This window comes from Clarias gariepinus, chromosome 6 (assembly GCF_024256425.1).
Source record: "Clarias gariepinus isolate MV-2021 ecotype Netherlands chromosome 6, CGAR_prim_01v2, whole genome shotgun sequence".
NCBI classification, from domain to species: Eukaryota; Metazoa; Chordata; class Actinopteri; order Siluriformes; family Clariidae; genus Clarias; species Clarias gariepinus.
In genome coordinates this window covers 8,622,432-8,647,101 of record NC_071105.1, presented here as the reverse complement: position 1 = coordinate 8,647,101, position 24,670 = coordinate 8,622,432, and the positions used below count along the sequence as shown (strand labels likewise).

The following is a 24,670-nucleotide window of genomic DNA, read 5'->3' as shown; positions in this document are numbered from 1 at the left end:
TCCAAGAACCTTTCAACTTCTTCAATTAAACCTTCTTGAATGTCTTCCCTTTGATCATGTGTGTATTAAACCATTAAAGAGTTTAGGTGTGATTTACAGTAGAAGTGAGTCGATGATTCTGCCTGATCAACACAACCCTAAAATTAGTTTGTTTGGATCTTTTGTTTTTAAAGACTGTAGACTAGCTTGACCTCAAAGTGATTACTGATTCAGTTTTTCCGTTAGAGAATTGGGGTCAACAGACCACATAACTCGCTCTATGTAGGTTAAAGTGCTTTTTTTTTCCAACTACTACATAGAGGCATCTTATTTTCAGATAGACGGAATTGCTTTTTTCTTAATTTTTTGAAAGACCATTTTTTGAAAAGATCATTGTTAGCAATGATGAAGCAGCATTAAACCTTTATGCTTACCACAACTGGAACCAGTTCCCAGAAGATCTTGGGGGTGTCCATATTGGGCTATGTTTAAATCCATGGACGTTGTGTAACTTCCTTTCATTAAGACAAAAAACAAATATTTACATTAGAACAACTCTCTCACTTACTCATCTTCTATACCGCTTTATCCTGTATTTAGGGTCGCGGGGACCTGGAGCCCATTCCAGGAGACTTAGGGCACAAGGCGGGGTACACCCTGGACAGACACATACCACACTGACACACTCATTCACACACTATGGGCAATCAACCTAACCTACATGTCTTTGGACTGTAAGAGGAAACCAGAGTACCCAGAAGAAACCCACCAAACACAGGGAGAACGTGCGAACTCCATGCACACAGAGAGGGGAATCGAACCCGGCCGGGAATCGAACCCGGACCCTGGAGGTGCAAGGTGACAGTCATAAGAACAACGTGCAGCACCTATTTAGCTTTAATATGCTTCCAGCTAATTTTTTATTGAATTTTTTATAATTTTTATATGAATATTTACTATGGTCCATTATTTAAAGCTTATATAATTAACATCTTCTAAGATAGCAATCTTTATGAAACATTGCTAAGATAAGAAACATACTGGCAGTACATATTGTTACTACTATGCAGAAACAAATTGCTGTCTGGATGATCCAATAGGTGCATAAACAGAAAAAAATCCAGAACTAGGAGATTAAATCATATCACCCTTATCTTATGCACATTTAATATTTCTCTCTGTAAATACTACTAATGATATATAAAGCTCTGAATTGGGTTACACCACAGCACCTGAATGAATGTTTGTTCTTTTATGATTTTTGGTCAAAGGGTGCAGGCTCTTTATTAATACCTCGACTAATTAAAGCTTCAACAGTTGCAGAGCTTTGTCTTACAGTGCACCAGAGTTATAGAACAGCCTTAGTTAGTTGGTGCCTGGGGCTTAGACACATTCCGTCCATTACACCCAGTATCAATGTTTAAATCTAGGCTGAATTTTCTCTTAATTTTCTCAGTAATTCAGTCATAGGCAGTTCCCACTTATCTCTGTCAAAATCTATCACATGCCTCCTCCAAGATACGTGACCAGCTAACCACATCTTTTTGAACTGCTGCTCACACAACATTTGGGACGGCGTAAAACACTCAGAAAAAATCGCCATCTGTTCCGTCTGCCACCATGGCGTCATACTCATTGATATAAACTTACTCTTTACTGTGATTTATAGTGTAAATGTATTTGGCTCTATAAAAGTGGCCCTTAAAGATCAATTGTTTGATTGTTTCTATTATTAGTTGGGTTAATAAAGTGCATCTAGGGTGATATTATTCCCAACAAATCATTTCAAGTCTTTATACTCAAAAAGCATGAATTCATTATTATAATTAATAGTATTTAATTTAAAACCTTATGAAATGTTTGAACTGGAATGTGAATTGTAGTCAAGTTATCAGCTTGTAAAGTTGGTCAAGGAAGGAACTAATAAGAACGTCACAAGCTAAGAATAAGAACCACAAGATAAGAATGATTAGTCAAATACTGATAAAAACAAGATTATACTTAATTCCTTTAAAAAAACGCAATGAGTAATTACTAGGCAGAATGTCTTTAAATATATTTTTATGAGCAATAAAAGAAGCTATTTCCCCCCGGGGAATTACCCCAAATTGTACACACACGCACACCGGGGGGATGAAATACCTCTAAATTATTATTTTTAATATGTCGGGTCAGATAATAAAAAAGCTCATAACAGTTTCAGATAAAATAAATGATATATTTCTGATATCAGAGAAAGTTTTTTTTTTTTTAAGGAAATATTTTGAGGAAACAAATTTGAGAAATGGCGTTTTAAGGTTATAAAAAGACAAAAATGCTAACTTTTAACAATGTCTTGGACCAACTAGGGCTTTACTGTTATTAGATTTTAAATTTTGGTTCATTTTGCCAAATCAGTAGTCTACAGTTGAGATAGTGCAGCTTGCATAATTAAATAACTTCTGGCTGCTTCACTTTTCCACTTCCTTATATTGTTTTTAGAATTGTGGTTATCACTTTCCCGAGATTCAAAATTGCATTAAGATTGATTTTCTGCACGTGTTCATCACATTTCAGCTCTATGTCCTGTTTCATTTTTCTCCATTCAAATATAAATTCCAAAATACACTGTAAGGATTTTTTTTTATGTAGCTTTTTTTTTTTGCATAAATTACACTACCAGATGATGTCATACATCTTTTGAAGTTCTATATTGCGCTACTCAGTGAAAGGGGTTTTTCCACAAGTCTCTTTGAAGATAATGATTATCATGATTACAACAACAACAACAAAAATCAGATGTTAACTATGTCCTTCTAATACCTCTTCACACTGTCCCACATGAGCACACTGACGATGACGAGCACGTGAAGGGACGGTACTGTAAATCTCTTCTTTACAGTCACAGCTGTCACTTTTATTATTGCTTACGAATGTCATATTTTTAGGGTGTGAAAATGCATAGGAAAGTAATTGAAGGCTTATTATCTGATGCAGTGTAACGGATGCTTGAGTGATTAAAAAAGACTTGATTAATTAGTATAATTATAGTTTGATAAAATAAAAACATTTTATACTACAGCATTTGTTAATTAATTTTGATTATTCTTTGACAGTCTAAGTTTATGATGCCATAGTTTTTTAAAGTTTTAGTAGTTAACATTAATAATGATTAATTCTGCTGTGTTTTAACATAGAAAATGTATAATTGTGGATTATATCAAACTAAAAAGCTGCAGATAAAGATGCAAAGTTTAGCAGTTTTTCTGCATCATTTGTAAAATTCATAATATTTAACCAATAACCAGAGTATTGTATAAATCAATACAAAAAAATTATATACTACTGTGCAAAGGTCTTTAGATTAATATAGATGAAATTAAAGAAATGGGAACAAATATTTTACTTTGACAAGCTGCATAGTGATTTAAGATACAATAAAAAAAAATTGTTTTAGTAAAAACTTCGACAGCAACCTCATTTCCCCTCTCGTCTTCACTTTTCAGGACTAATGGATTTTGTTCATGAATACCAATTAGACTACATTGATACTGTATGGTTTTTAATAATATGGTTTGTTTTTCTTGATATGCATTATAGTTATGAACTAATATAACTAAATATATTTCTTATAACTTGACACTTCCTATGACTCCTCAATGTGATAAGGACAAATTTTGACCCTATGATGATCTGTGCCCTCTGATACATTATTCTTGGGTCACATAATTACAAAAAACATCAAAAAATGATGTGGGAAAAAATGTTAAAAGCTTTTATAGTCCTCCAGTAACTCAAATTTTCGGTTATCAACCTGAAAACTCTGTGTTGACTGTAAAGTTGATGAAGTGGAACATCCACATGCAAAGACAGGCTCTTGAAGTTCAAACATAAAGTATAAAAACCACACAACTAGGTCATCTCCCCTTAAACGAGAACACAGTCGGTGAGAAAGAGCTGAACATTTTGCAACGGGGCTAAATGACATCAGAGGACGGCACATGATGGTTGAGAAACCTCACGATCTTGCTCAAAGTCTATTTTTCCCCCTTTTTTATCAGTCTGAGACCTGAACGCTTCGTGAGAGCACATATGGGTCATCCGAACAGAGTAGAGTCTGAGATAATCGCTTCATCAGACAAGGAAGAAAAGCAGAGATATGGTAAGTCACTGTGATCTGTATAGCTAAAAGCATAGAGATAGGAGATTTTATTGTTCCTTATGATTTGTTTTTCAAGAGAGCCGGCGAAGGAAAATCGTGACATGGATATCTTCACAGAAGCCTTGCGACTTGTCCTTCTTGTATTACTCAACTGCGAACTAAGAGGTGACTGAGCTTGTCATGATTATCTGTGTAGCCTTGTTAAGTTATGGTACATTTTGATATTAGATCCTCTGTCTCTCATCTCTTAGGCTGTTATAAAGTGGCTTGTACTGGACAGCTGATCATAGATCAAGACAGGATTCCCATGGGCTCCAACCTGACGGTACACTGCCAATCCAGCACTGTGAGTTGTGGCAGGGTCTTCATCATGAAGTTCAATCAGAAGGAATTTCTAAGGAAGACCAGCTGCTCCAGTGTGACTGCACAAGTGCTTGTGAACGAGCCAAAATTCTCGCTCTATTGCTTATTGGAAATACAAGGGAAGCATCACATTATCTGCGGACGGGACATCATAGCTAATCGTATGTTCGGCCTTTTTTCCAATTCTCTGCATCATAGTTGTCTTCGAGATGTATGCTTGTAAATAAATAGCAGTTCAGTTTTAAGACTTATCTATAAAAAATAAAAAAACTTGAAATTACGTTAACAATCATTATACCGAGCTTGTCTAACCGTGTGCTTGTCTTGCTTAGATAATCTAAAAGTTTGATAGGCTCTACAAATCTGTTTACTGACGAAAGTATACTTTTCTTAGGATTAATTGACTTCTTATAATGAATGAGAGGATCTGGTGCTGGATCTAAAAATCAGTAAATTAGTCCAATCAGACTGACATAATAGTGATAATGATCAACAGACTGAGCAGGTGCCGAAAGTGAAACCTGCAGCCACTCTGGCTCTTTGAGAATATGACTGGTATCTGGTGTAATGTAATATATTGTATTTGAACAGCCAAGTCATTTTCTCCAACTGAGTAAAACTGGTAGCAAATTTACGATATAGGTACTACAGAAGCCAAATAATTTCTGTTTTTAACATTGCCTATTAAGATTCCCTTTATTGAGATGATTTACTTAATTATTTTACATTTACATTTTTAACAAATGAGTAAACAACAATGGTGGTGGCTCAGTGTGTGTTAAGGCTCAAGGAGTTAATGATCGGATGGTCGGCAGTTTCTAGCCCCAGCTCCAACAGGTCGGGCTCTTAAACAAGGCACTATACCCTGTCAGTTTCAGAGACGCTGTATAATGGCTGACCCTGCACTAACTAAAAGCTGGGATATGTTAAGAATAAAGAATTTCACTGGTTTTTATATATAAATATAGATATACTGTATATATATACTGTATATATGATAGATAAAGTAAGTCTAATAAAGCACATACAGTAACCAGTATTTATAGCATCCAAGAATAATAATAATTCTATGAATCATTATATATGAATATGAATCATTACCGAAAGTAATGCAAACACGGGCATGACTTTTTATTACTTGATGTAGGTCATTCAAATCACACAGGTAGGTAGAGTACCTCTTTCTCTATACAAAGGTCCTCCCACTGGGTTCCCACCGGGTGGTTTGTATTCAGTGTTGGTTCTCCTACTTTAAAGTTCTTCATCCTCCTGTGCACATTGCTCTTGTTAGTGGTGTCATCTCTGTAAACATTCTGTAGTTTGACACCATTATCTGAGACAAAAAGGGAATTTTTAAAGCTGATCTGAGAGTTGGGTTCAATGATGGAGCAAATGCCTCTGTTTTGATGTAGACTGTGTGGAGTAGTAGCTTTGTATAAGGGAAGTGGAGGAGGTAGCTCAAACGGTTAAGGTTCTAAATTACTGAACACAAGGTTAGGTGTTCAAGTTGCCACTGTTGAGCCCTTGACCAACGCACTTAACTCTATCTGCTCCAGGGTGCTCTATGTGGAGCTCTGACCCCAGAATTATATACAGTGGAACCTCGGATTACAACTTAATTCGTTCCGGAAGTGGGCTCGTGTTCCAAAACACGCGTAAACCAAATTTTATTTTCCCATAGGAAATAATGGAAACTTAAATTATTCGTTCTACAGCCCAAAAAAATAAATACATTTTGCTGTGCTGTGACAAATAATCAAGAGCTCCTCCATGATCAAGTACAAAGCAAGTAAAAGACCTACGTCAGTTAACAAAAAAGCCAACTTCTGGGTTACTTTTGGTGCAATCCTCATTATTCCTCATAAGATCATTAAATATGATCTTAAGTGGTTACAGTACAGTAAACATGGGGTATATACTGTAGACGCGTCAGTACGTATTTCCACTTGGAGGCCTGACGTCGATCAAATATCAATACTTATACTCTTTATTTATTATATAACACATGAGTTACTGAAATGGATTTATTTTTAGTTTTTTTTTTGCGTTTGCTTTTGATACTGTATGCAGTTACACTTAATTTAATTATGTATATAGAATATATCATATAATAAACAGAAGTGAGATTTTAAGTGTGGCATTGCATCACACACTTTAAACACTACCATTTAGACATTTAAACAAGTTTAACGCTAAGGTTTCACCGTTGTTAAGGATATAGTTTTTTAATGTAAACAAATGTTAGCTAAGGTAATATTTATGTAAAGCATTGCCTTAGCGCACTGATTTGATTCTGTATGATTCATAATTACTTTATATGATTAGATGAATAGTTGGATGATTGGGTTTTAATATTGAAGAAAACTTCTTATTTTTGTTCTTTTTAAACTTTTTTCGCAGCAATTCCAAGTCGACCACAAATTAGAAAAATGGTATTCGCAAAAGGTTCCCTCTCCCCCACCGTACACTGGCACAGCTCCGACAGCATGGAGGATCTAAAACCTGAGCTGAGGTTTCAGATGGGTAATTCGAACTGGGTAAGAGCTGCTCTATTATGGATATACAAGATCACACTGTTTTTAGAAGCTAAACAAACTGAAGGCAAATTCAGTTAAAACACCTTTTATATCTAAATAGGAGAAGGGAAATGTGACTCAGACTCACAGAGGGATGCTTGTGCTGCTGGAGAAGTTAAAGCCGCTGACGTCGTATAAGTTTGAACTGAGAGTCTGCACAGCTTCGGTGACGTATAACTGCAGTTTGTGGAGTAAGACGTTCAGGCAGAGCAGCCCTGGCAAAGGTGAAAGCAGCTCAAATTTATAAGCAATACTCACATTAAGGATTTTTTCATTTTATATCAGTATATGTTTTGGTACTCGTACATCACTTGACTTTTTCTTATCTTTAAAAATACAGTCATTCTGAGATATTAAACAGTCACTTGGTATGAACTGTAAAAGTAATTATGATTCATTGACTGTAACATCATTATTCTTAAAATTAATGTCAGATGAGTGTCAGAAAATATTATCCATCTTATGCAGCATCTTGATATACATGTATATATTTTTTTTATTATCACAACATTCAAATGATTTACTTATATTTTGATATTAGTACTTATTTACCTTAATATACAGTTTGGGTAACAGAGCTTCAGCAAAGTGAACTTCTCAGTCACTATCACCTCGCCCTCACTGGCCACTTCATTAGGTACACCTATTTAACCGAACGTTAATGCAAATATCTAATCAACCAATCATACGACAGCAACTCAGTGCATTTAGGCATGTGGACATGATCAAGACGATCTGCTGAAGTTCAAACCCGAGCATCAGAATGGTGATTTAAGTGACTTTGAGTGTGGCAGGGTTGTTGGTTCTGAAAAAGATCAAATATACAGTTCTTTGTCTGGCGATGCCTTGTTGATGCCAGAGGTCAGACCAGAATGGCCAATCTGGTTCAAGCTGTTTGAAAGGCAACAGTAACTCAAGTAACGTCTCGTCATAACCAAGGTATGCTGAAGACCAATTTTGAACACACAACAGGTTGAACCTTGAATCAAATGGGCTACAGCAGCAGAAGACCACAGAAGGTGCCACTTCTGTCAACTACAAACAGGAAATGAGGCTATAATTCACACTGATTCACTAAAATTGGAAAATCGAAGACAATTTAAGCTGAAAATCTCCATCTCTTAATGTCCACAGAATGTTTTCAGCACCTTATTGAATCTATGCCATGAAGAATTAAAGCAGTTCTGAAGGGAAATGGGGGTCTTACCCAGCACTAGTAAAGTGTTTCTAATGAAACTTTATTATGTATTTAAATATGATCTCTATCTGTTTTGACTATCGATTTCTTTTTGATGCTCTTCCACAGCACCCTCGACCAAGCTCGATGTGTGGAGGATAATCACGAGAAATGAACAGACTGACACTCAGAATGTGACCGTCATGTGGAAGGTTGGTATTTACACCGAGGTGTAATTAGTGGAGGGATTGAAACCACGTGCATACCACGGCTACAGTTTCACTTTAGACGTCATTCATATTTTGACATGATGATTAGATATCCAAAGGCAATCTGAAGTCGCACTGCTCCCTCTATGGGCCAAAACACAAACAGCACCATTTACACTATGTACAGGCAAATGCTGGAATCTGGTTACTTGTGTCACTTACATGATTGAACTAATCTGAGATTGAACAAGGCCAGAGATTTAAACTGGTGGCCTAAAGTTAGCTTTCTAGCAAACGTAGCTATTGGTTTATCAAATAAACGGTTTCTTGCACATGGTTTAAATTACATGACTTTAGCTACCGTCCCCTGTGTTCATGCAATTTCCTGTGGCTTGATTGAACCCTTTTGTCCAACTGTAACATGTGCATGTGATTCCTTTTGTACGTTTATCTTTTGTTCTTCATAAAACTTATGTCTTCATGACTTTTGTTGTTTTGATGTATGTATGGTATGGACCAAAGGACACCTGGCCAAGAGGCTTTAACATGCTCTGTTGTTTGCTGATAGAGCATATGCAAACCTTTTCACACCCATTGTGTATAGGCATAGGCATATCAAGCAATAATTCTTAGTTTAATTCAGTTTAACTTAACAGCTTGTTTTTACTTTAATAGCTGTGCATGGTCACCAAAAATCTAGCTAATGTTGGGTGCATCACATCATTTAATTAGTATGTTACTTCTCAAGCGATTCAATTAGCACTGTGGGTATTTGTAAGCTTGGTTGGAAACTGTTCATCAAATTAAAATGAGGTCTAGTAATAAGAAAACGTGTCTTGGCATGTGTGACTTGACTCATCACCAGCCTTTAGGTACAGAGGATTATAAAGGAGTCTTGCACCATTATGAAATAGTCTATCGACAGAAAGGAGCCACCCACGTACTGAATTGCTCAACAACTGACAGCCAGTACACACTTCAGCTGCCCCTGGCGGTGACGGAGCTGAACGTCAGTGCTGTTACATCAGCAGGAAGCTCACCACCAGCTTTAGTGAGACTGACCTGTTCAGGTGAGGCATTTTTATATATATTTCATAGCATGGCTGATGTTGCACAACACCAAAGTGCAGCTTGAACTATTACACATTTTGGCAAAAGTTGGAACTGAAATTGACACAGTTCGGATTTTATGTTGTGAATCTACACAAAAATCGGCCCTAAATGTAGGGGCACATTGTACAGAAATTAGGGTAACACTTTTCCATCAAGTTGAGCATTAACCAGAGAAGCAACCATCAAAGGGGGTGAATACTTCTGCATCTATTTATGCAACTTTTTATAGGTCTTTATTATAAACCATAATGATTTTCCTCATATTATTAGCATTAGGTATTTTGTATAGATTCATCACATAAGTCTACAGTAAGTTAAAGTAAGTTTATTTCAGTTCCATGTTAAAGCACTACAAAAAATGTGCAAAAGCTCAAGGTAGTGATAATTATGCACAATGTATTTTGTGAAATTTAAAAACCGTTAAGGTTTTCCACATTTTATCATGATTTACGCTTACAGTATGTCACAAAAGTGAGTACACCCCTCACATTTCGGCAACTTCTTTATTATATGTCCTTAAGAGACAATACTATAGAAATGAAAACTGGATATACTTTAGAGTAGTCAATATTTACCTTCATGTAACAATAACTCGACATGCAGACTTTATTGTCTAAATAACTGGCAACGAAAATGAGTACACCCTTAAGTGAACATGTCCAAATTATCAGTATTTTGTGTGAGCACTATCGTTATCAAGCACGACCTTAATCGTGATAAATAGGACATGTGACTTTGAAAATGTACACCTGTTAACACTTAGGGTGCACTTACTTTTGTTGCCAGCTATTTTGACAATAATGGCTGTATATTGAGTTATTTTCAGAGGACAGTAAATGTGAACCTTTCTACATGCTGCACATTCACTACTCTACAGTATATCCAACTTTCATTTTTATAGTATTTTCCTTTTTTACAATAGATGTTGTTGCTGAAATTAGGGGGGTGTATTTACCGTTGTCTAAAATGGATTCAAATATATTTCCCTTATCATTTTACGCACAAAGTAAACACATACATTTTTTTTTTTAAATAGTGTTTTGGTAATTTATTTTTTAAAAAGTGCTTAGTGCTTGGTTAAAGTCCCTTTGGCAGCAACAACAGCCTCGATTCTGCTTGTGAATGATGCTGCAAACTTGGCAGACTATTCTTTTGGATGTTTCTTTCCTTCTTTTTGGCTGAATCGTTCAAGGTCAATTAGGATTTATGGGGACTGTCAGCACACAGCCATTTTAAGGTCTCTCCAGGGATGCTCTATTAGGTTCAGGTCCAGACTCTGACTGGAAGACTTCACGACTTTTACAAAGTTGTTCTGTGTTTTCTTGGCGGTGTGTTTTTCCGTCTGTAGGGACTAGTCTCCCAGTCCCAGTAAAACATCCCTACAACACCATGATGCTGCCACCACCATGCCTGACAGTAGAGATGGTGTTAATGAGGTGATGCACTTTGCCTCGTTTTTTTTCCACATATAGTATTTTAAAAAGTGAAATTATATCATCAAACTGGAGTATTTTGTTTCTCATGGTCTGAGAGTCCACCAGGGGCTTTTTAGAAAACTCCCAGCAGGGTGTCATGCGCCTTTTAATGAGGAGTGACTTCTGTTAGGCCACTGTGGCATAAAGGCCTGATTGGGAGAGTGCTGGAGCAATATTTGTCCTTCTGTAAGCCTCTTGCTTTTGCAAGAAGGAGCTCATGATCTGATTTATAGTAATGTTAATTACTTATAGTAATGTTAACAGATAATTTTCTTAATTTTTTACTCTGACATACACCACTTACTGTGATAGACAGTTATATAGACAGGTGTGTGCGTTTAATAATTATATCCAGAGAATTACAAGTGTCATAACAAAGGATCTGAAAGGTTGCTTAAATGGGATTTTTACATAAACTAAAACACTCTCAATATCTGTTTTTACTGGGCATTGTGGAGTATTGTGTGTTAAATGATGAGAGGAAACAATTTGAGATGAGTGTGAAACATAACACGGTGTGGAAAACTTGAAAGGTCTAAAAACTTTCAATCGGCACTGTCTATGTTTTTGGTGTTGGTGATTAATTGGAACAATTTGGATGAATTATTATATTGAGATTAATCACATCTGTCACCAAATGATTTGATGGTTATATGATTCTGGAGTTGCTCAACTGGTCATGCACTGAATCAAAATGAAATTACAAGCTATCATTTACTGTATGCATGAATCGAATAAAAAACAAAATGACATTCTGTTATAATTCAGCAGGCATACAATCACCAGATATAAACTCAAACCATGCAACAGGGGGCGGCATAAACCTTATGTGGGCCTCACATGACTTCTCAAATAGAACTTCAAAGGAAATGCTGGGCTTTGTAGTTCAGTGGCAGTGCGCCCCTCTACAAGTACAGTGGAAGAGAAATGACAAACACTACAACTCATTATACATTCAGGGTAAGAGAAAATCATCTCTCTCTATATATTATACAGTCTTATGCAAAAGTTTAGGCACCCCTTGATAAATATCTGAATTGGTGATTTTTTTAATTGAAAAGATGTTTATATATGTATATATACATACAGTATAATATTAATGCATATGTATGACATTCAGAACTGTGTTCCCATATGTTTTTGTTTTTTCATTTCAGCTACACCCCCGTCTCTGTGTAACATTTCATTTTTTGTTGAGACCAGTGATGGAGTGTCATGTCCTTCTTTTAAACAAATCCATATGATTAAGAAAGGTATGTTCATGCAGTGTTTTATTTGCCTTTGCATAGAAACCCTCAGGGTTAGTCAGTATTTCATTCATGTTTGTCTAACATGCGTGTGTGATAATCCCATCACAGTCGTAAAAATGGGAATAAATACAATGGTCACCACTGGCCTCTACTGTCCCTAGTTGGACAGAAAACAGAGGTTCCTATATACAGTATATATATAGACAGAGAGGTTGGGGGTGATAGAAAGGTGGCAGAACCCTCAACGCATCACAGATTGCTGTGTATGAGGCTCAGCAGGCAAACAGTCAAGGTTTGTAATCCAGCCTCCAAATTTCCCAGATCTCAATCTAATGAGATGTGCTGGACAAACAGGTCTTAACCATGGAGGCTCCAAAGAGTCTGCTGCTAATGTACTGGTTTTTGTGGAGTAATGGCTTGAGGGGGTTAGAGCTAAACATATTTTTTAAGGTTTTAATGTTATGGCTGATCGGAGGATTTGGGTATAATGTTTTGATAGGTACATCACACAATCCTAGATACATAACCAATGATGGCAGTGCACAAGGAAGCAGTTGTTAAGAAACCAGTGAGCATGTCGATTAGTCTTCAGGTTGTCTGTAGAAACTATAAAAACTCCTTAAGAGGGTATCTCCGTTATAATAAGCTGTACCTCCATAAAGACAACCTAAAATGACTTCGGTATTAGGACATTGGCATGAAGCTTAAATTAGTCGTAAAAATCTCTTGGTTATAAACATTTCCTAGGAAGAACAGCTGTCTGTATCAGTCGAGGCCAGAACTGCCTTCATGGTAGAATGGAATCTGCTAGCTTGTCAACAACAGTTATAGATTGGATCAGCTTTTCCCTTAACACAAGGTAAAGTCTATATTTTGGGCAGGGAGCTGTCATTAGCTAACTATCTGTTGATTTTAAATATGGTTAACCATGATGCTAACTGTGATTAGCCCAGTGAAACACTTATACAGAAGCAAGCTGGAAGCAGTTAGCTCGCTAATGGCTAATTGACCTTTAGCTAAAGGTCAAGAATCTTGTGGAAGAGAAGTTTCTCTCTTTTCATCTAGTTCAGAATCAAGGGTTTCTCCTCACATCGTGTTAGTAGGACACGAGCGTTGTCATTACTGTTAAGGCCTACTTCTTAGTACACACTGTGCGGTTTGTGGTACAGTAATGACAAGGGCTTCAATATGCACTGATTTGCTACTCAGATTAACTTATGCGGTAGACAAGGATGTAGCACAGGACACGTCCCACACACCACCTACAATAGCGATTTTCTACCAGAGAGGGTGATAAAGAGGCATGTAACATGGTATATTCAGCAATGTAGTTTCTCTAGTAACTTATTAGCAAATCTTATTATAGACACTTGGTTCTATTAAATTCCACAAACTGAATTAAATTAAAAAAATAAAATAAAATAAAAGGAACACTGTAAGGCACTCTTAATGAGTGTATGTATGTACAGTACAGAAAAATGTGATCAACACCTTCGGACTGTAGTGAACTTGGGGAAATGTCATGATAACTGACTGCACATTTCATGAAAGACTTACCAAATATAGACCACATTATACATGTCATCATGAGGCTGTGTGCTGCTGTGTGCTTGCATACATGCATAATGTGTGGAGGAGGGGGGCAAAGGATTGTGGGGGAGGAAGTCTTATGTGGTGTATGGTTTTAACAAACACTCATGTAAACATGCATGTTTATCACGCTAGTTAAACTGGTTACATGAACATCAATTCTTTTTTTTTTTTAAATACCTGTTTGTTTTTTTATTAATGATTTGAACTGCCCTTAAAATTCCCATTAAATCTATAATCTACAATTGAATTACACATGGATAATGGAAAGAGTTTACCTGTCTCTGGGCTTGATACTCAAACCCACATTGTGACAGCAGGTTTTTCCACCATATACTGAGAAAGTTTGCATCCTCTTCCAGTAATCTGAATGTGTGAATCACCCGCCTGATGGCTTTACTGAGTGTCTCACTTTAGCTTGAGAGTGTGAGAATAAAAAACACATGTAGAACATTCCATCTTATGGGTCTGGGTTTTAGAAATACAAAAATATGTGGAAATTCATCTGCTTGGTCGCAGTCAGAAAACATATTGAGATCTTATTAGATATAACAAATGATTTTTAATATGTGTAATACCATTTTATTCCCTAGCAGTACAATTTCATGGTCGATGGAACAAAGTAACCTCTTAGCCAGTTGGCCGACCTGTGTCCTCACTGCAGTCGAGCCGTTTCGGTGGACTGTGTCAATAAGCTGCTTTTTTTAACATGTGGTTTAACATGTAACAGGAAGTAGAGGCACTAAACGGATGATGTGTCACTCTGTACGAAAGAAATGTTCCAAGCAACTTGTTAAACTCGAGCGGCTCACTATTGTCTACCAATGTTCTGTTGAAATACAGAGACGCTCGGGGACATTTAAAAAGTATCAGTTAGTTTTGTGTCTCTTGGGCTTTGTGTCTAACTGAGGTATGTCGTATGTGGAGTTCTAACAACTAGTGCATTAAACTCACCCTTAAAAAAGCTCAGTATTTTCAATTCCTCTACACACTTCCTAAGCAGCATGATACTCTGTGTGTATATATATATATATATAGCAAAGCAAATCATGTGGTGTGAAGTGGAGGTATCACACTCCATTTATGGACCACCTTATATATGTGTAACCGTATACAGCATAAGTATATATGTTTATATAATCATATACGATGGGTGTTCAAGTCGAACCAGGACTTTTGATGGTGCGGAATAAGAGAACATATCTATGAGAGTTAAACCTCCCTTTATCTTTCTATATAAGTAATGCATTCATCCCAGCATTTTACAAGAGCTTGGATAACATTAGATAAAAAGTTCTATCCCGTGACCAGCCTACCTGCTCCACGTCTGAAACTCTGGCCTCCTAGGAACTCCTTTACTGACCTCATTATATGGAAACGGTTTAGAGTGATGTCAGGACTGTACGGGAGATGTGGTAATAACCCCCAGCCCAGTTCCTGTAATGTATAGTTGGTGTTGGTAAATGATTTTGTGTACAGCTCTAACAGACAGATGTGTCTCTTCCTCAAGTTTGTAAAAAGTCATCTGTCCCTTTTTTAAGGATTTGTATGTTCTGTATGTCTCCTTGGCCGGATCTCTCATTCATGCATCTACGGCCTTCTTTAGCCATTCAAATGTGGCTAAGATTCTCATCAGCGTACTGTGCTTGACGTCTTCTGTATATGTCAATCAGTTTTACACTTCACAAAACAATTTTATCAAAAGTCCAGTTTTGATGTGAACACCCCTCATTTATGACATGCGTCAGGTGTTTCATGAAAGAGATGTACTGTAATTGCAGATGGTTGATTTCTGTTAGGTAGTGGAAGACATAATCTCTTAAATAGGACACTTGAAGCACTTAATACGGATTCACACAGCATTAACAATCTATATACAAATTTAAATATAGGTTTCAGTGCCTTAACTATACTGTGAATGCCTCATATTTTTACTCTTACGGACTTGTTTTTTCTTTACACCTATTATAGCCACTTGATGTCGTGTGTGCTCATTAACAGGTTATATTAACAACTTAACATGTTTGTGAGATCTACTGTACCTGTGATAGGAACAACCAGAAATATCACTTCCTTGACTCAGCCTTTTAAATAGTATCTATATTTATTGTTCTGCTTCTTAACTCCTAGCTCCTTTTACTTAAAGAATATAGTGGAATTATTACCAACATGCATTTAAATGGAAAGTGCAGTATACTATATACAACGGTCAAACAAAACTTTAAAACTATTAACAATAAAATTGAAATAAAACCTTGGTTTTGGGTTTAGCTTGTGCCAAAAGGGGAGCTCTGGCCCCTCGGAGCATGACTCCACAAGTCCCTTGAGGTGGGCTCTGGTGTCTGGCATGAGGACATTGGCAGGGAGGGGATATTTTGGGTCCTGTGGAATGTGGGGTGAGACCACTGTGGATCAGTCTTGTTTGCCCAAGATATCTCATGGATTCTTGATCGCATTTGGACCGGGCACCTTAGAGGCTGGGTCAACAGTTCTGACATCTTTGCCAGCTGGACTTTGTGTGTGGCAAGCTTTCGTGCATTGGGTGTTCTGGTGCCTTTTTATCATGGCCAGCATTGACTTTTTCTGCTATCTGTGATGCATTGGCTTTTCTGTCGGATCAGACCAGATGGGCAGGCACTTGTTACCCCTTTAAGTGTAGATAGACATTGTGTGCCTATGATCCTGTCCACAGTTTAGTGATATATAATTAATAAGCGATGTTGTTCAATTCACCTGGCAGTGGTGTTAAGCTTATGGCTGACTGGTGTACATCCCATTTCAATGTTAGAAATTCATTAAAAAAGGATTGACATTAAAGATCAGGACAAGAAAATCAGAGAGCTCCATTAGTCATTATGTATAACTAATCCAGCCCAAATAGGGCTTCAATCGCACTTGACTGATATCACAGGTGATATGTGATTTTTTTAACATATGGTAAAATTTGCAACTGGCATTTATGCTTTATGACAAATTCCATTGTTAAAAGCACTATACAAATAAATAAATTTGCATCCAAATATAAAATCTATAATTTTATTATACCATTCCTCTATTTACAGACACTGGGACAACACTCGAGGATATCATTGGTCCTCATGTTGGTCTACAGATCTCACCAGTGCAATCTCCTGCAGGAAAAATGAAAAGTAAGTCTGTTTTTTTGTCGCTTAAGAAGGCCTTTGAGAGATTTAGCAGCAGTTATCCATACCGTACAGATCAATTTATTTTGTCATGTATAAAATGGGTCAGGAGTAGCAATTATACTTATTGGTATTCCTACCGTCAAAAACCTCTATGTATACATAGCTCTAGAAAGACGAATAGAGTGCAAGTCCAGTCAGAATTAAACAAGGTTCTATCTAAAGAAATCTACCATAAGCAGTGTTAATAAAATAATAAAAATAAAATAACTACCCATAAAACCGACTTTTCCATCACCATAATGTTTTTGCTTTTAATCCTTTCTTCATTATTTACAGTATGTTGCTAAATTGCTGCTGTTTTTTTTTTTTTTACATATACATTTTTTTTTATTTTCAGATGGACTTGTAGTTGGGATTTGCCTCATAATCGCTGTTCCTTTAATTATCATTGTGAATCTAATGTACTTGAAATGTACACGACAAAGGTAAGACATAGTGCAGTTCATAGTCAGAGTTCATTCAAATCGCCTTACATAAAGAAAGATTTAAGAAAAGCTAAATTACATTAAATGTAAAATAACCATAAAAGACAATGAATAGCGTATTGTTATGGTAATTAAAACAGAACAAAAGAATAGGGAATTATGTATATATACCGACAAGCATACACTGAGCAACTCCAAAACTGCAGCTCTTGTGAGATGTTCCGAGGCTGTAGTGGTCAGGACATACCAAAAGTGACATGAGGGCCCACGGCTTATTGATGCACATGCAGAGTGTTCTACATTCTACCTGAGCCTCCAGTAACAAACTGGACTCCATATTCATTTAAAGACTTATATTGAACTTCCAGCTGCGTAACACACAGTATGCCTGCACAACAATTCCTGCTATCCATTGTCACCCAAATGAGGATGGGTTCCTCTCAAGGTTTCCTCCTATTGCCATCTTAGGGAGTTTTCACTCACTTATCTTCTACACCGCTTTATCCTGTATTCAGGGTCGTGGGGATCTGGAGCCTATCCCAGGAGGCTTAGGGCACAAGGAGGGGTACACTCTAGATAGGGTGCCAATCCATCGTAGGGCGCACACACATACATTTGCCCACACTATGGGCAAATTGGGAACGCCAATTAGCCTAACCTGCATGTCCTTGGACTGTGGGAGGAAACCGAAGCATTCGGAAGAAACCCACCAAGCACGGGGAGAACATGCAAAATCCATGCGCGCAGTCTGGTCCAAGAAAGGAGCTAGTGTAACTTAAATTGCTGAAAAGGTTACTGGTTTCCTTTGAGAGATGTCATAACACACAGGTCATTAGTGTTTTGGTGGAAAATGGGGTATCTACTTAATATTATGCAGGTGGTCATAATGGTATAGTGTTATAGCCGGTATGTGTACGTATATACAGTATTTACTGTATAGTATATGGTTGTTGTGCTTTTTACAGCCATGTTACAGGATGAGTGGAGTAGAAATTGGAGGAAATAGAAATAGAAATTGAATTTTTAATATAGTAGTTTTACTGAATTTGGGATTTGGCCATGAACATTCCCTTTTAGAATCTGATCACTAAAGTTGTAAATTTCACAACTAACTACAAGCCGCTGTAATTCCTTTTTTTTTTTTTTTTTTAACAGAATAAGGAAGGTCTGTGTGTCAATGGGACCCTCTTGGCTTTTTCAGAACTTACCCAAGCTTGGAAACAGCAATGCCATCAAATTACTGAAGGTACTTACATGTTCTAAATGCTTCGCACATCCTTGTTGTTTTATAATGTTTATAATCTCAATTTTAGGTTTGTGCTCGTATATATGGTATTTTGCTAATTAATCAACAAACTTAGACTCGGATTAATCTAGGATTTAATTATATCTAAGGAGAATCATGCAGAAGCTTACACCAGACAGGGTACCAAACTGAATCACTTTAGGAAGCTAGGAACCTTTATGATTATACTGTATTAACTGTATTACTGTATGTTTAAGAGATGATATATTTCAAACAAAAAGGTGAAAAAGACTGATTTCTTTTTTTTCATGACTCGGGGAAAAAGTAAATATTTTCTTTTAGACACAATAATTAATTCTGTCATTTTCAGCTCTTTATGATTATTCATATACAACGTTTGAGATTAAGAATACGTAGAGGTGGGGTTAGCTTTCATTTTTCCAACAATTTCATTTGAATCACATTTCGTTTTAATCCAACCGTATAAACGTTCTTAGTTTAAATGTATTTAGTCTGGCACTTACACTTGTATGTAAAGGTGCTTTCACATTTGGTATTTTTTCAACCACCAGTTTTACATGTAAAGCCTATGGAAGGTGGTTGCAAGGCAAGCAGAATGTGACTGCTTTGAAAAAGCATTGGGGTCACATCTGACAGCAGCTTGCAAAGTTAAAAACAATAACAGCAAAAGGTTTAGCATTGCAGAAGTAACACCACATTACATGTTGTGGGGCAAGTGTGAAAATAGACATGGAGGAGTACTGAGGAATGGGTACAGCTGAAAACTTGAGTCGAGTCTAGTCGATGGAGCGAATAAATATAAGAGATTTACAACGAATTATGGAAGTGTACGAAACTTTGTCTATTTATGTGACAGTTGCATGGCTGCATAACTCATGATTTTCCTTAATTAGACACAAAGAACATCCTTCTATCCAGGATCATAACATTTAAGCATTTTTACTTACAAAAAATGAATCGATCCACTGTAGATAGTACTAGACTGCTTTCTTTTCTTTCGGTATATGTACTTTAAAATAAAATTTAAAAAAGGTCAATTAAATTTTGATATTACAACTTGGCCAAAAAAAGATTGTTATATAGTACTGAGCAAAAGTCTTGAGTCACCTCCTATTAAAAAAAATGATGTAGATGAAATTAAAAAATTGCGGGATTTTTTTTTTTACTTTTTACTTTTAAGCGGCAAAATGCCTAAATTTATGATTTAAAATCTGGTTGTTTATTTAACAACCGAAGCAGCAACCTCATTTTCCCTCTCGTCTGTACCACCTACTCAACATTCAGCACCTGTTTCTCCTTAAGTTAGTTTTTTTTTTTTATTCTGAATGATTCATAGGTCACTGTGTGGTGCAACAAGCAAACAAACAAACAAAAAAAACATTCCTCTGAAACCACTCAAGTACTGGGACTGGGCTGAAAATAAGAGACAAAAGAAAATCCTTCAGGAAGCCTGGAGAACTGTTCCTTAAGTCTACTTAAAAAAAAGAAAGTCTTGCTCTTTGAAAGCCAAATATGGAGAATTAAGGGGGTTGAAGACTTTGGATGAGTTCTGTATGTCTCACATGTTCCTGCCATAGCTTTCCTTCAAAGTGTTATTTTTCTCTTTTATAAAAAAGTAGGCTACAAAACTGTCTACTGCTGTTTCTATACAGTATATGTATGTATATATGTACTTTATACACATGATCAGGCTTGTTTTTGTTCTTAGGATGAGAGATGTGGTTCTGATCTGTGCTGGCAACCCGTGGACAACGACCCACCATTATCCCCAGTTGAGGACTACAGTCCACCTGTGGAAAGGAAGGTCTCGTACCCCATCGTGCACAAAGAATTAATCACAGAGGAGAGGACAGTTGCGCCAGACTGGACAGTCTGTTCTTATAAACCACAAATCATGATTTCTCAAGGAGCAGAGGCGGCGTGTGAGGTGGCCGAAAGGGAAGAAGATGAGCCTCCTTGGGTGGATTTCTGCTCGCCCGTATTTGATACGTTTGGACAGCATTTTTTTCTAAATCAAGGAATGCATGCATCTCTGCCAAACTGCTTGACTGTGGATGGGAGACCTGTATCTATGGATCTTGTAAATGGATTCCCCTTTTTTACCTCTACTGCTTTAGATGGAAACATGTGGACAGAAGGGAGGTTTGCAGAAACCGGAAATGGTGATCGGAACTAGCATCAAAGCCAGACAGACAGTGACTCGGTGACCAAGGTGCTTGAGAGACCTTTCTCATGAAGACAGACCTCCTTTCCCAGCTCAGGGAGGTCTGCAGACTACAGAGACTTTTAACATTTTTTTTATTTTTTTGACAATGTGAAAATCCTTGACTGTAAAAGGATTTCATGTTCCACTGCATCAATCACGTTTAACGTAATGCTAATTATATGGGAACTGAGCCAAAGATTTACATTTACTAAACCCCTATAACCTGCCGATAAGGAATCCAGATCCCTAACCACACGACCACCGCACATTAATAAAATAAAAATAAATATCCATCATGAGGTTCTTCTAGGCAGGCCTGTTTAAAGCCTTGAACAAGATTTGAGGAATCTTGTTTTTTTTTAAAAAAGCTATATATTATATAATTTTATATATATATATATAAATATACAGTATATATACAGACACACAGACACAAAGAGCAGCTTTGAGGAGAGAGAGAAAATGGATCTTTAACCTCTCTAATGAGACTTGTTTTTACTTTACACGTGCACTGTACACACACGCATACAGACACAAAATAAAAGCTGTTTTACACACACACACACACGTGGTCACAGTGTTATAGTAAACAGTACACGCGTGCACGGATGTTGATTATACCAGTAAGAGACCCGCACTAAGACCCAGCAGGGGAGACTATTACCCACAATTCCGCAGCGCAAGAGAGAGAAAAAACGTTGGCTCAGTTGTGATCATGTGACGCTCGGCGTTAAAACACGAAGCGCATGCTCGTTTTTCGAGTCAAAAAATGGAAAATCTTTGCTCGTCTTGCGGTACACTCGCAAACCGTGTTACTCGCAATCCGAGGTTTCACTGCATATATAAAGACAGACCTAAAAATCACAAATCTCCAGACAAGATTTACAGTACAAGTGACGTAAATGCTGAAGATTGTCAGCAGGAGGAAGTACATGAATGACTCTTTAGATTAACGATGCAGCGGGTTTTGGTCTTTTTCCCTTCAATCAGCACCAGTGACAGTCAAGTGATATAACGGTTTATGCAACAACAGATAGAGGTGGTAGGGTTTGCTTTAGTTGCTGAACTCACTGAAAGTGAAATGACATGGGTGGTTTGTAGAGACTACAAACCGTGATTAGATAACAAACCATTATCACTCAAATGCTAACCAATGAGCCAGTGTGTTGGTTTTATGACCTGCAGATTTTCCTGATTTACACACCTTCCTCACCACATAAATTGACTCAGCGCATACACTGGGCACCATATGAGAAAAGATGGTATCACTCCTGTACTGCTGTAGATAAGATAAATTAAAAGCAAGGCATTAAAGTATATTGAGGAAAGGATGCAATGCACATAAAGTATAGTGCAAAAGTTTTCAGCCCCCCTTAATATATATATATATATATATATATATATATATATATATATATATATATATATATAATATAATATAAATGTTTTATAATTTTTTTTGTTGTTTGAGAAATAGGATTCCAGCCCTTTTTGTCTCTCATTTTCAGCCCCGTACCCAAGCAGTTTCAGAGAAATTCTTTTTGTTCGTTAAGCCACACAGTGACCTATGAATCATTCAAGCATTAAAAAAAAAAATCCAACTTTAGGCAAGAACTAGTGAGAAACAGATGATAACACATGATCAGGCCAGTGATTAATATACTAATGATGCTGAATGCTGAGTGGTTGGAAATACAGTGGTGTGAAAAACTATTTGCCCCCTTCCTGATTTCTTATTCTTTTGCATGTTTGTCACACAAAATGTTTCTGATCATCAAACACATTTAACTATTAGTTAAAGATAACACAAGTAAACACAAAATGCAGTTTTTTAAATGATGGTTTTTATTATTTAGGGAGAAAAAAATCCATACCTAAAAATCCATGCCCTGTGTGAAAAAGTATTTGCCCCCTGAACCTAATAACTGGTTGGGCCACCCTTAGCAGCAATAACTGCAATCAAGCGTTTGCGATAACTTGCAACGAGTCTTTTACAGAGCTCTGGAGGAATTTTGGCCCACTCATCTTTGCAGAATTGTTGTAATTCAGCTTTATTTGAGGGTTTTCTAGCATGAACCGCCTTTTTAAGGTCATGCCACAACATCTCAATAGGATTCAGGTCAGGACTTTGACTAGGCCACTCCAAAGTCTTCATTTTGTTTTTCTTCAGCCATTCAGAGGTGGATTTGCTGGTGTGTTTTGGGTCATTGTCCTGCTGCAGCACCCAAGATCGCTTCAGCTTGAGTTGACGAACAGATGGCCGGACATTCTCCTTCAGGATTTTTAGGTAGACAGTAGAATTCATGGTTCCATCTATCACAGCAAGCCTTCCAGGTCCTGAAGCAGCAAAATAACCCCAGACCATCACACCACCATATTTTACTGTTGGTATGATGTTCTTTTTCTGAAATGCTGTGTTACTTTTACGCCAGATGTAACGGGACACGCACCTTCCAAAAAGTTTAACTTTTGTCTCGTCGGTCCACAAGGTATTTTCCCAAAAGTCTTGGCAATCATTGAGATGTTTTTTAGCAAAATTGAGATGAGCCTTAATGTTCTTTTTGCTTAAAAGTGGTTTGCGCCTTGGAAATCTGCCATGCAGGCCGTTTTTGCCCAGTCTCTTTCTTATGGTGGAGTCGTGAACACTTACCTTAATTGAGGCAAGTGAGGCCTGCAGTTCTTTAGATGTTGTCCTGGGGTCTTTTGTGGCCTCTCGGATGAGTTGTTTCTGCGCTCTTGGGGTTTTGGTCGGCCGGCCACTCCTGGGAAGGTTCACCACTGTTCCATGTTTTTGCCATTTGTGGATAATGGCTCTCACTGTGGTTCGCTGGAGTCCCAAAGCTTTAGAAATGGCTTTATAACCTTTACCAGACTGATAGATCTCAATTACTTTTGTTCTCATTTGTTCCTGAATTTCTTTGGATCTTGGCATGATGTCTAGCTTTTGAGGTGCTTTTGGTCTACTTCTCTGTGTCAAGTAGCGCCTACTTAAGTGATTTCTAGATTGAAACAGGTGTGGCAGTAATCAGGCCTGGGGGTGACTACAGAAATTGAACTCAGGTGTGATAAACCACAGTTAAGTTATTTTTTAACAAGGGGGGCAATTACTTTTTCACACAGGGTAATGTAGATTTGGATTTTTTTTCTCCCTTAATAATGTAAACCTTCATTTAAAAACTGCATTTTGTGTTCAATTATGTTATCTTTGACTAAAAGTTAACGTTTTTTGATGCGCAGAAACATTTAAGTGTGACAAACATGCAAAAGAATAAGAAATCATGAAGGGGGCAAATAGTTTTTCACACCACTGTAGATGAGATGAGGTTTCTGCTGAGCTTGTTAAATAACCAATCAATTTTAAAATACAGTAGTATCTATAATTTTTGCAGCATGTCACAGTAAAACATTTGTATTCATTTCTTAAATTTTAATATACTGTACATCATTTAATTCCATTCAGTATGAAGCAATGAGGGGGGGGGGGTCAAGACTTTTGCACAGTACAAGCTGATCTCATGAAGTAAAAGTACTGTATATGAATTTAGGACAATGTAGTAAGATTGGTTTCTATTTTATACCAAACAAATCTGTGTGAGTTTGGACGAGTATAACCATATTGGTTTTTTAAATAGTTTTTTACAAAATCTTAAAAATATTTTAAGCAGAAGTCATATTACATTAATTTTCACTGGT

At 36.9% G+C, this 24,670-nt stretch overlaps 1 protein-coding gene across 2 annotated transcripts; it reads left to right on the top strand.

Annotated features, from left to right (window-relative positions):
• The first annotated feature begins 4,042 nt into the window (after positions 1 to 4,042).
• On the top strand, positions 4,043 to 21,539 carry il23r (interleukin 23 receptor). Of its 2 annotated transcripts, none has more exons than XM_053499259.1 (13): positions 4,043 to 4,120; positions 4,197 to 4,285; positions 4,372 to 4,644; positions 6,884 to 7,020; positions 7,121 to 7,283; positions 8,366 to 8,448; positions 9,311 to 9,515; positions 11,805 to 11,993; positions 12,191 to 12,286; positions 16,936 to 17,022; positions 17,417 to 17,504; positions 18,660 to 18,750; positions 20,480 to 21,539. In XM_053499259.1, the coding sequence occupies exons 2-13, from the start codon at positions 4,222 to 4,224 to the stop codon at positions 20,945 to 20,947; spliced, it is 1,944 nt and encodes a 647-aa protein (XP_053355234.1). In that variant the 5' UTR covers positions 4,043 to 4,120; positions 4,197 to 4,221; the 3' UTR covers positions 20,948 to 21,539. The 2 variants fall into 2 exon arrangements, with proteins under 2 accessions (XP_053355234.1, XP_053355233.1); XM_053499258.1 differs by having other exon boundaries at positions 11,802 to 11,993.
• Positions 21,540 to 24,670: the final 3,131 nt, after the last annotated feature.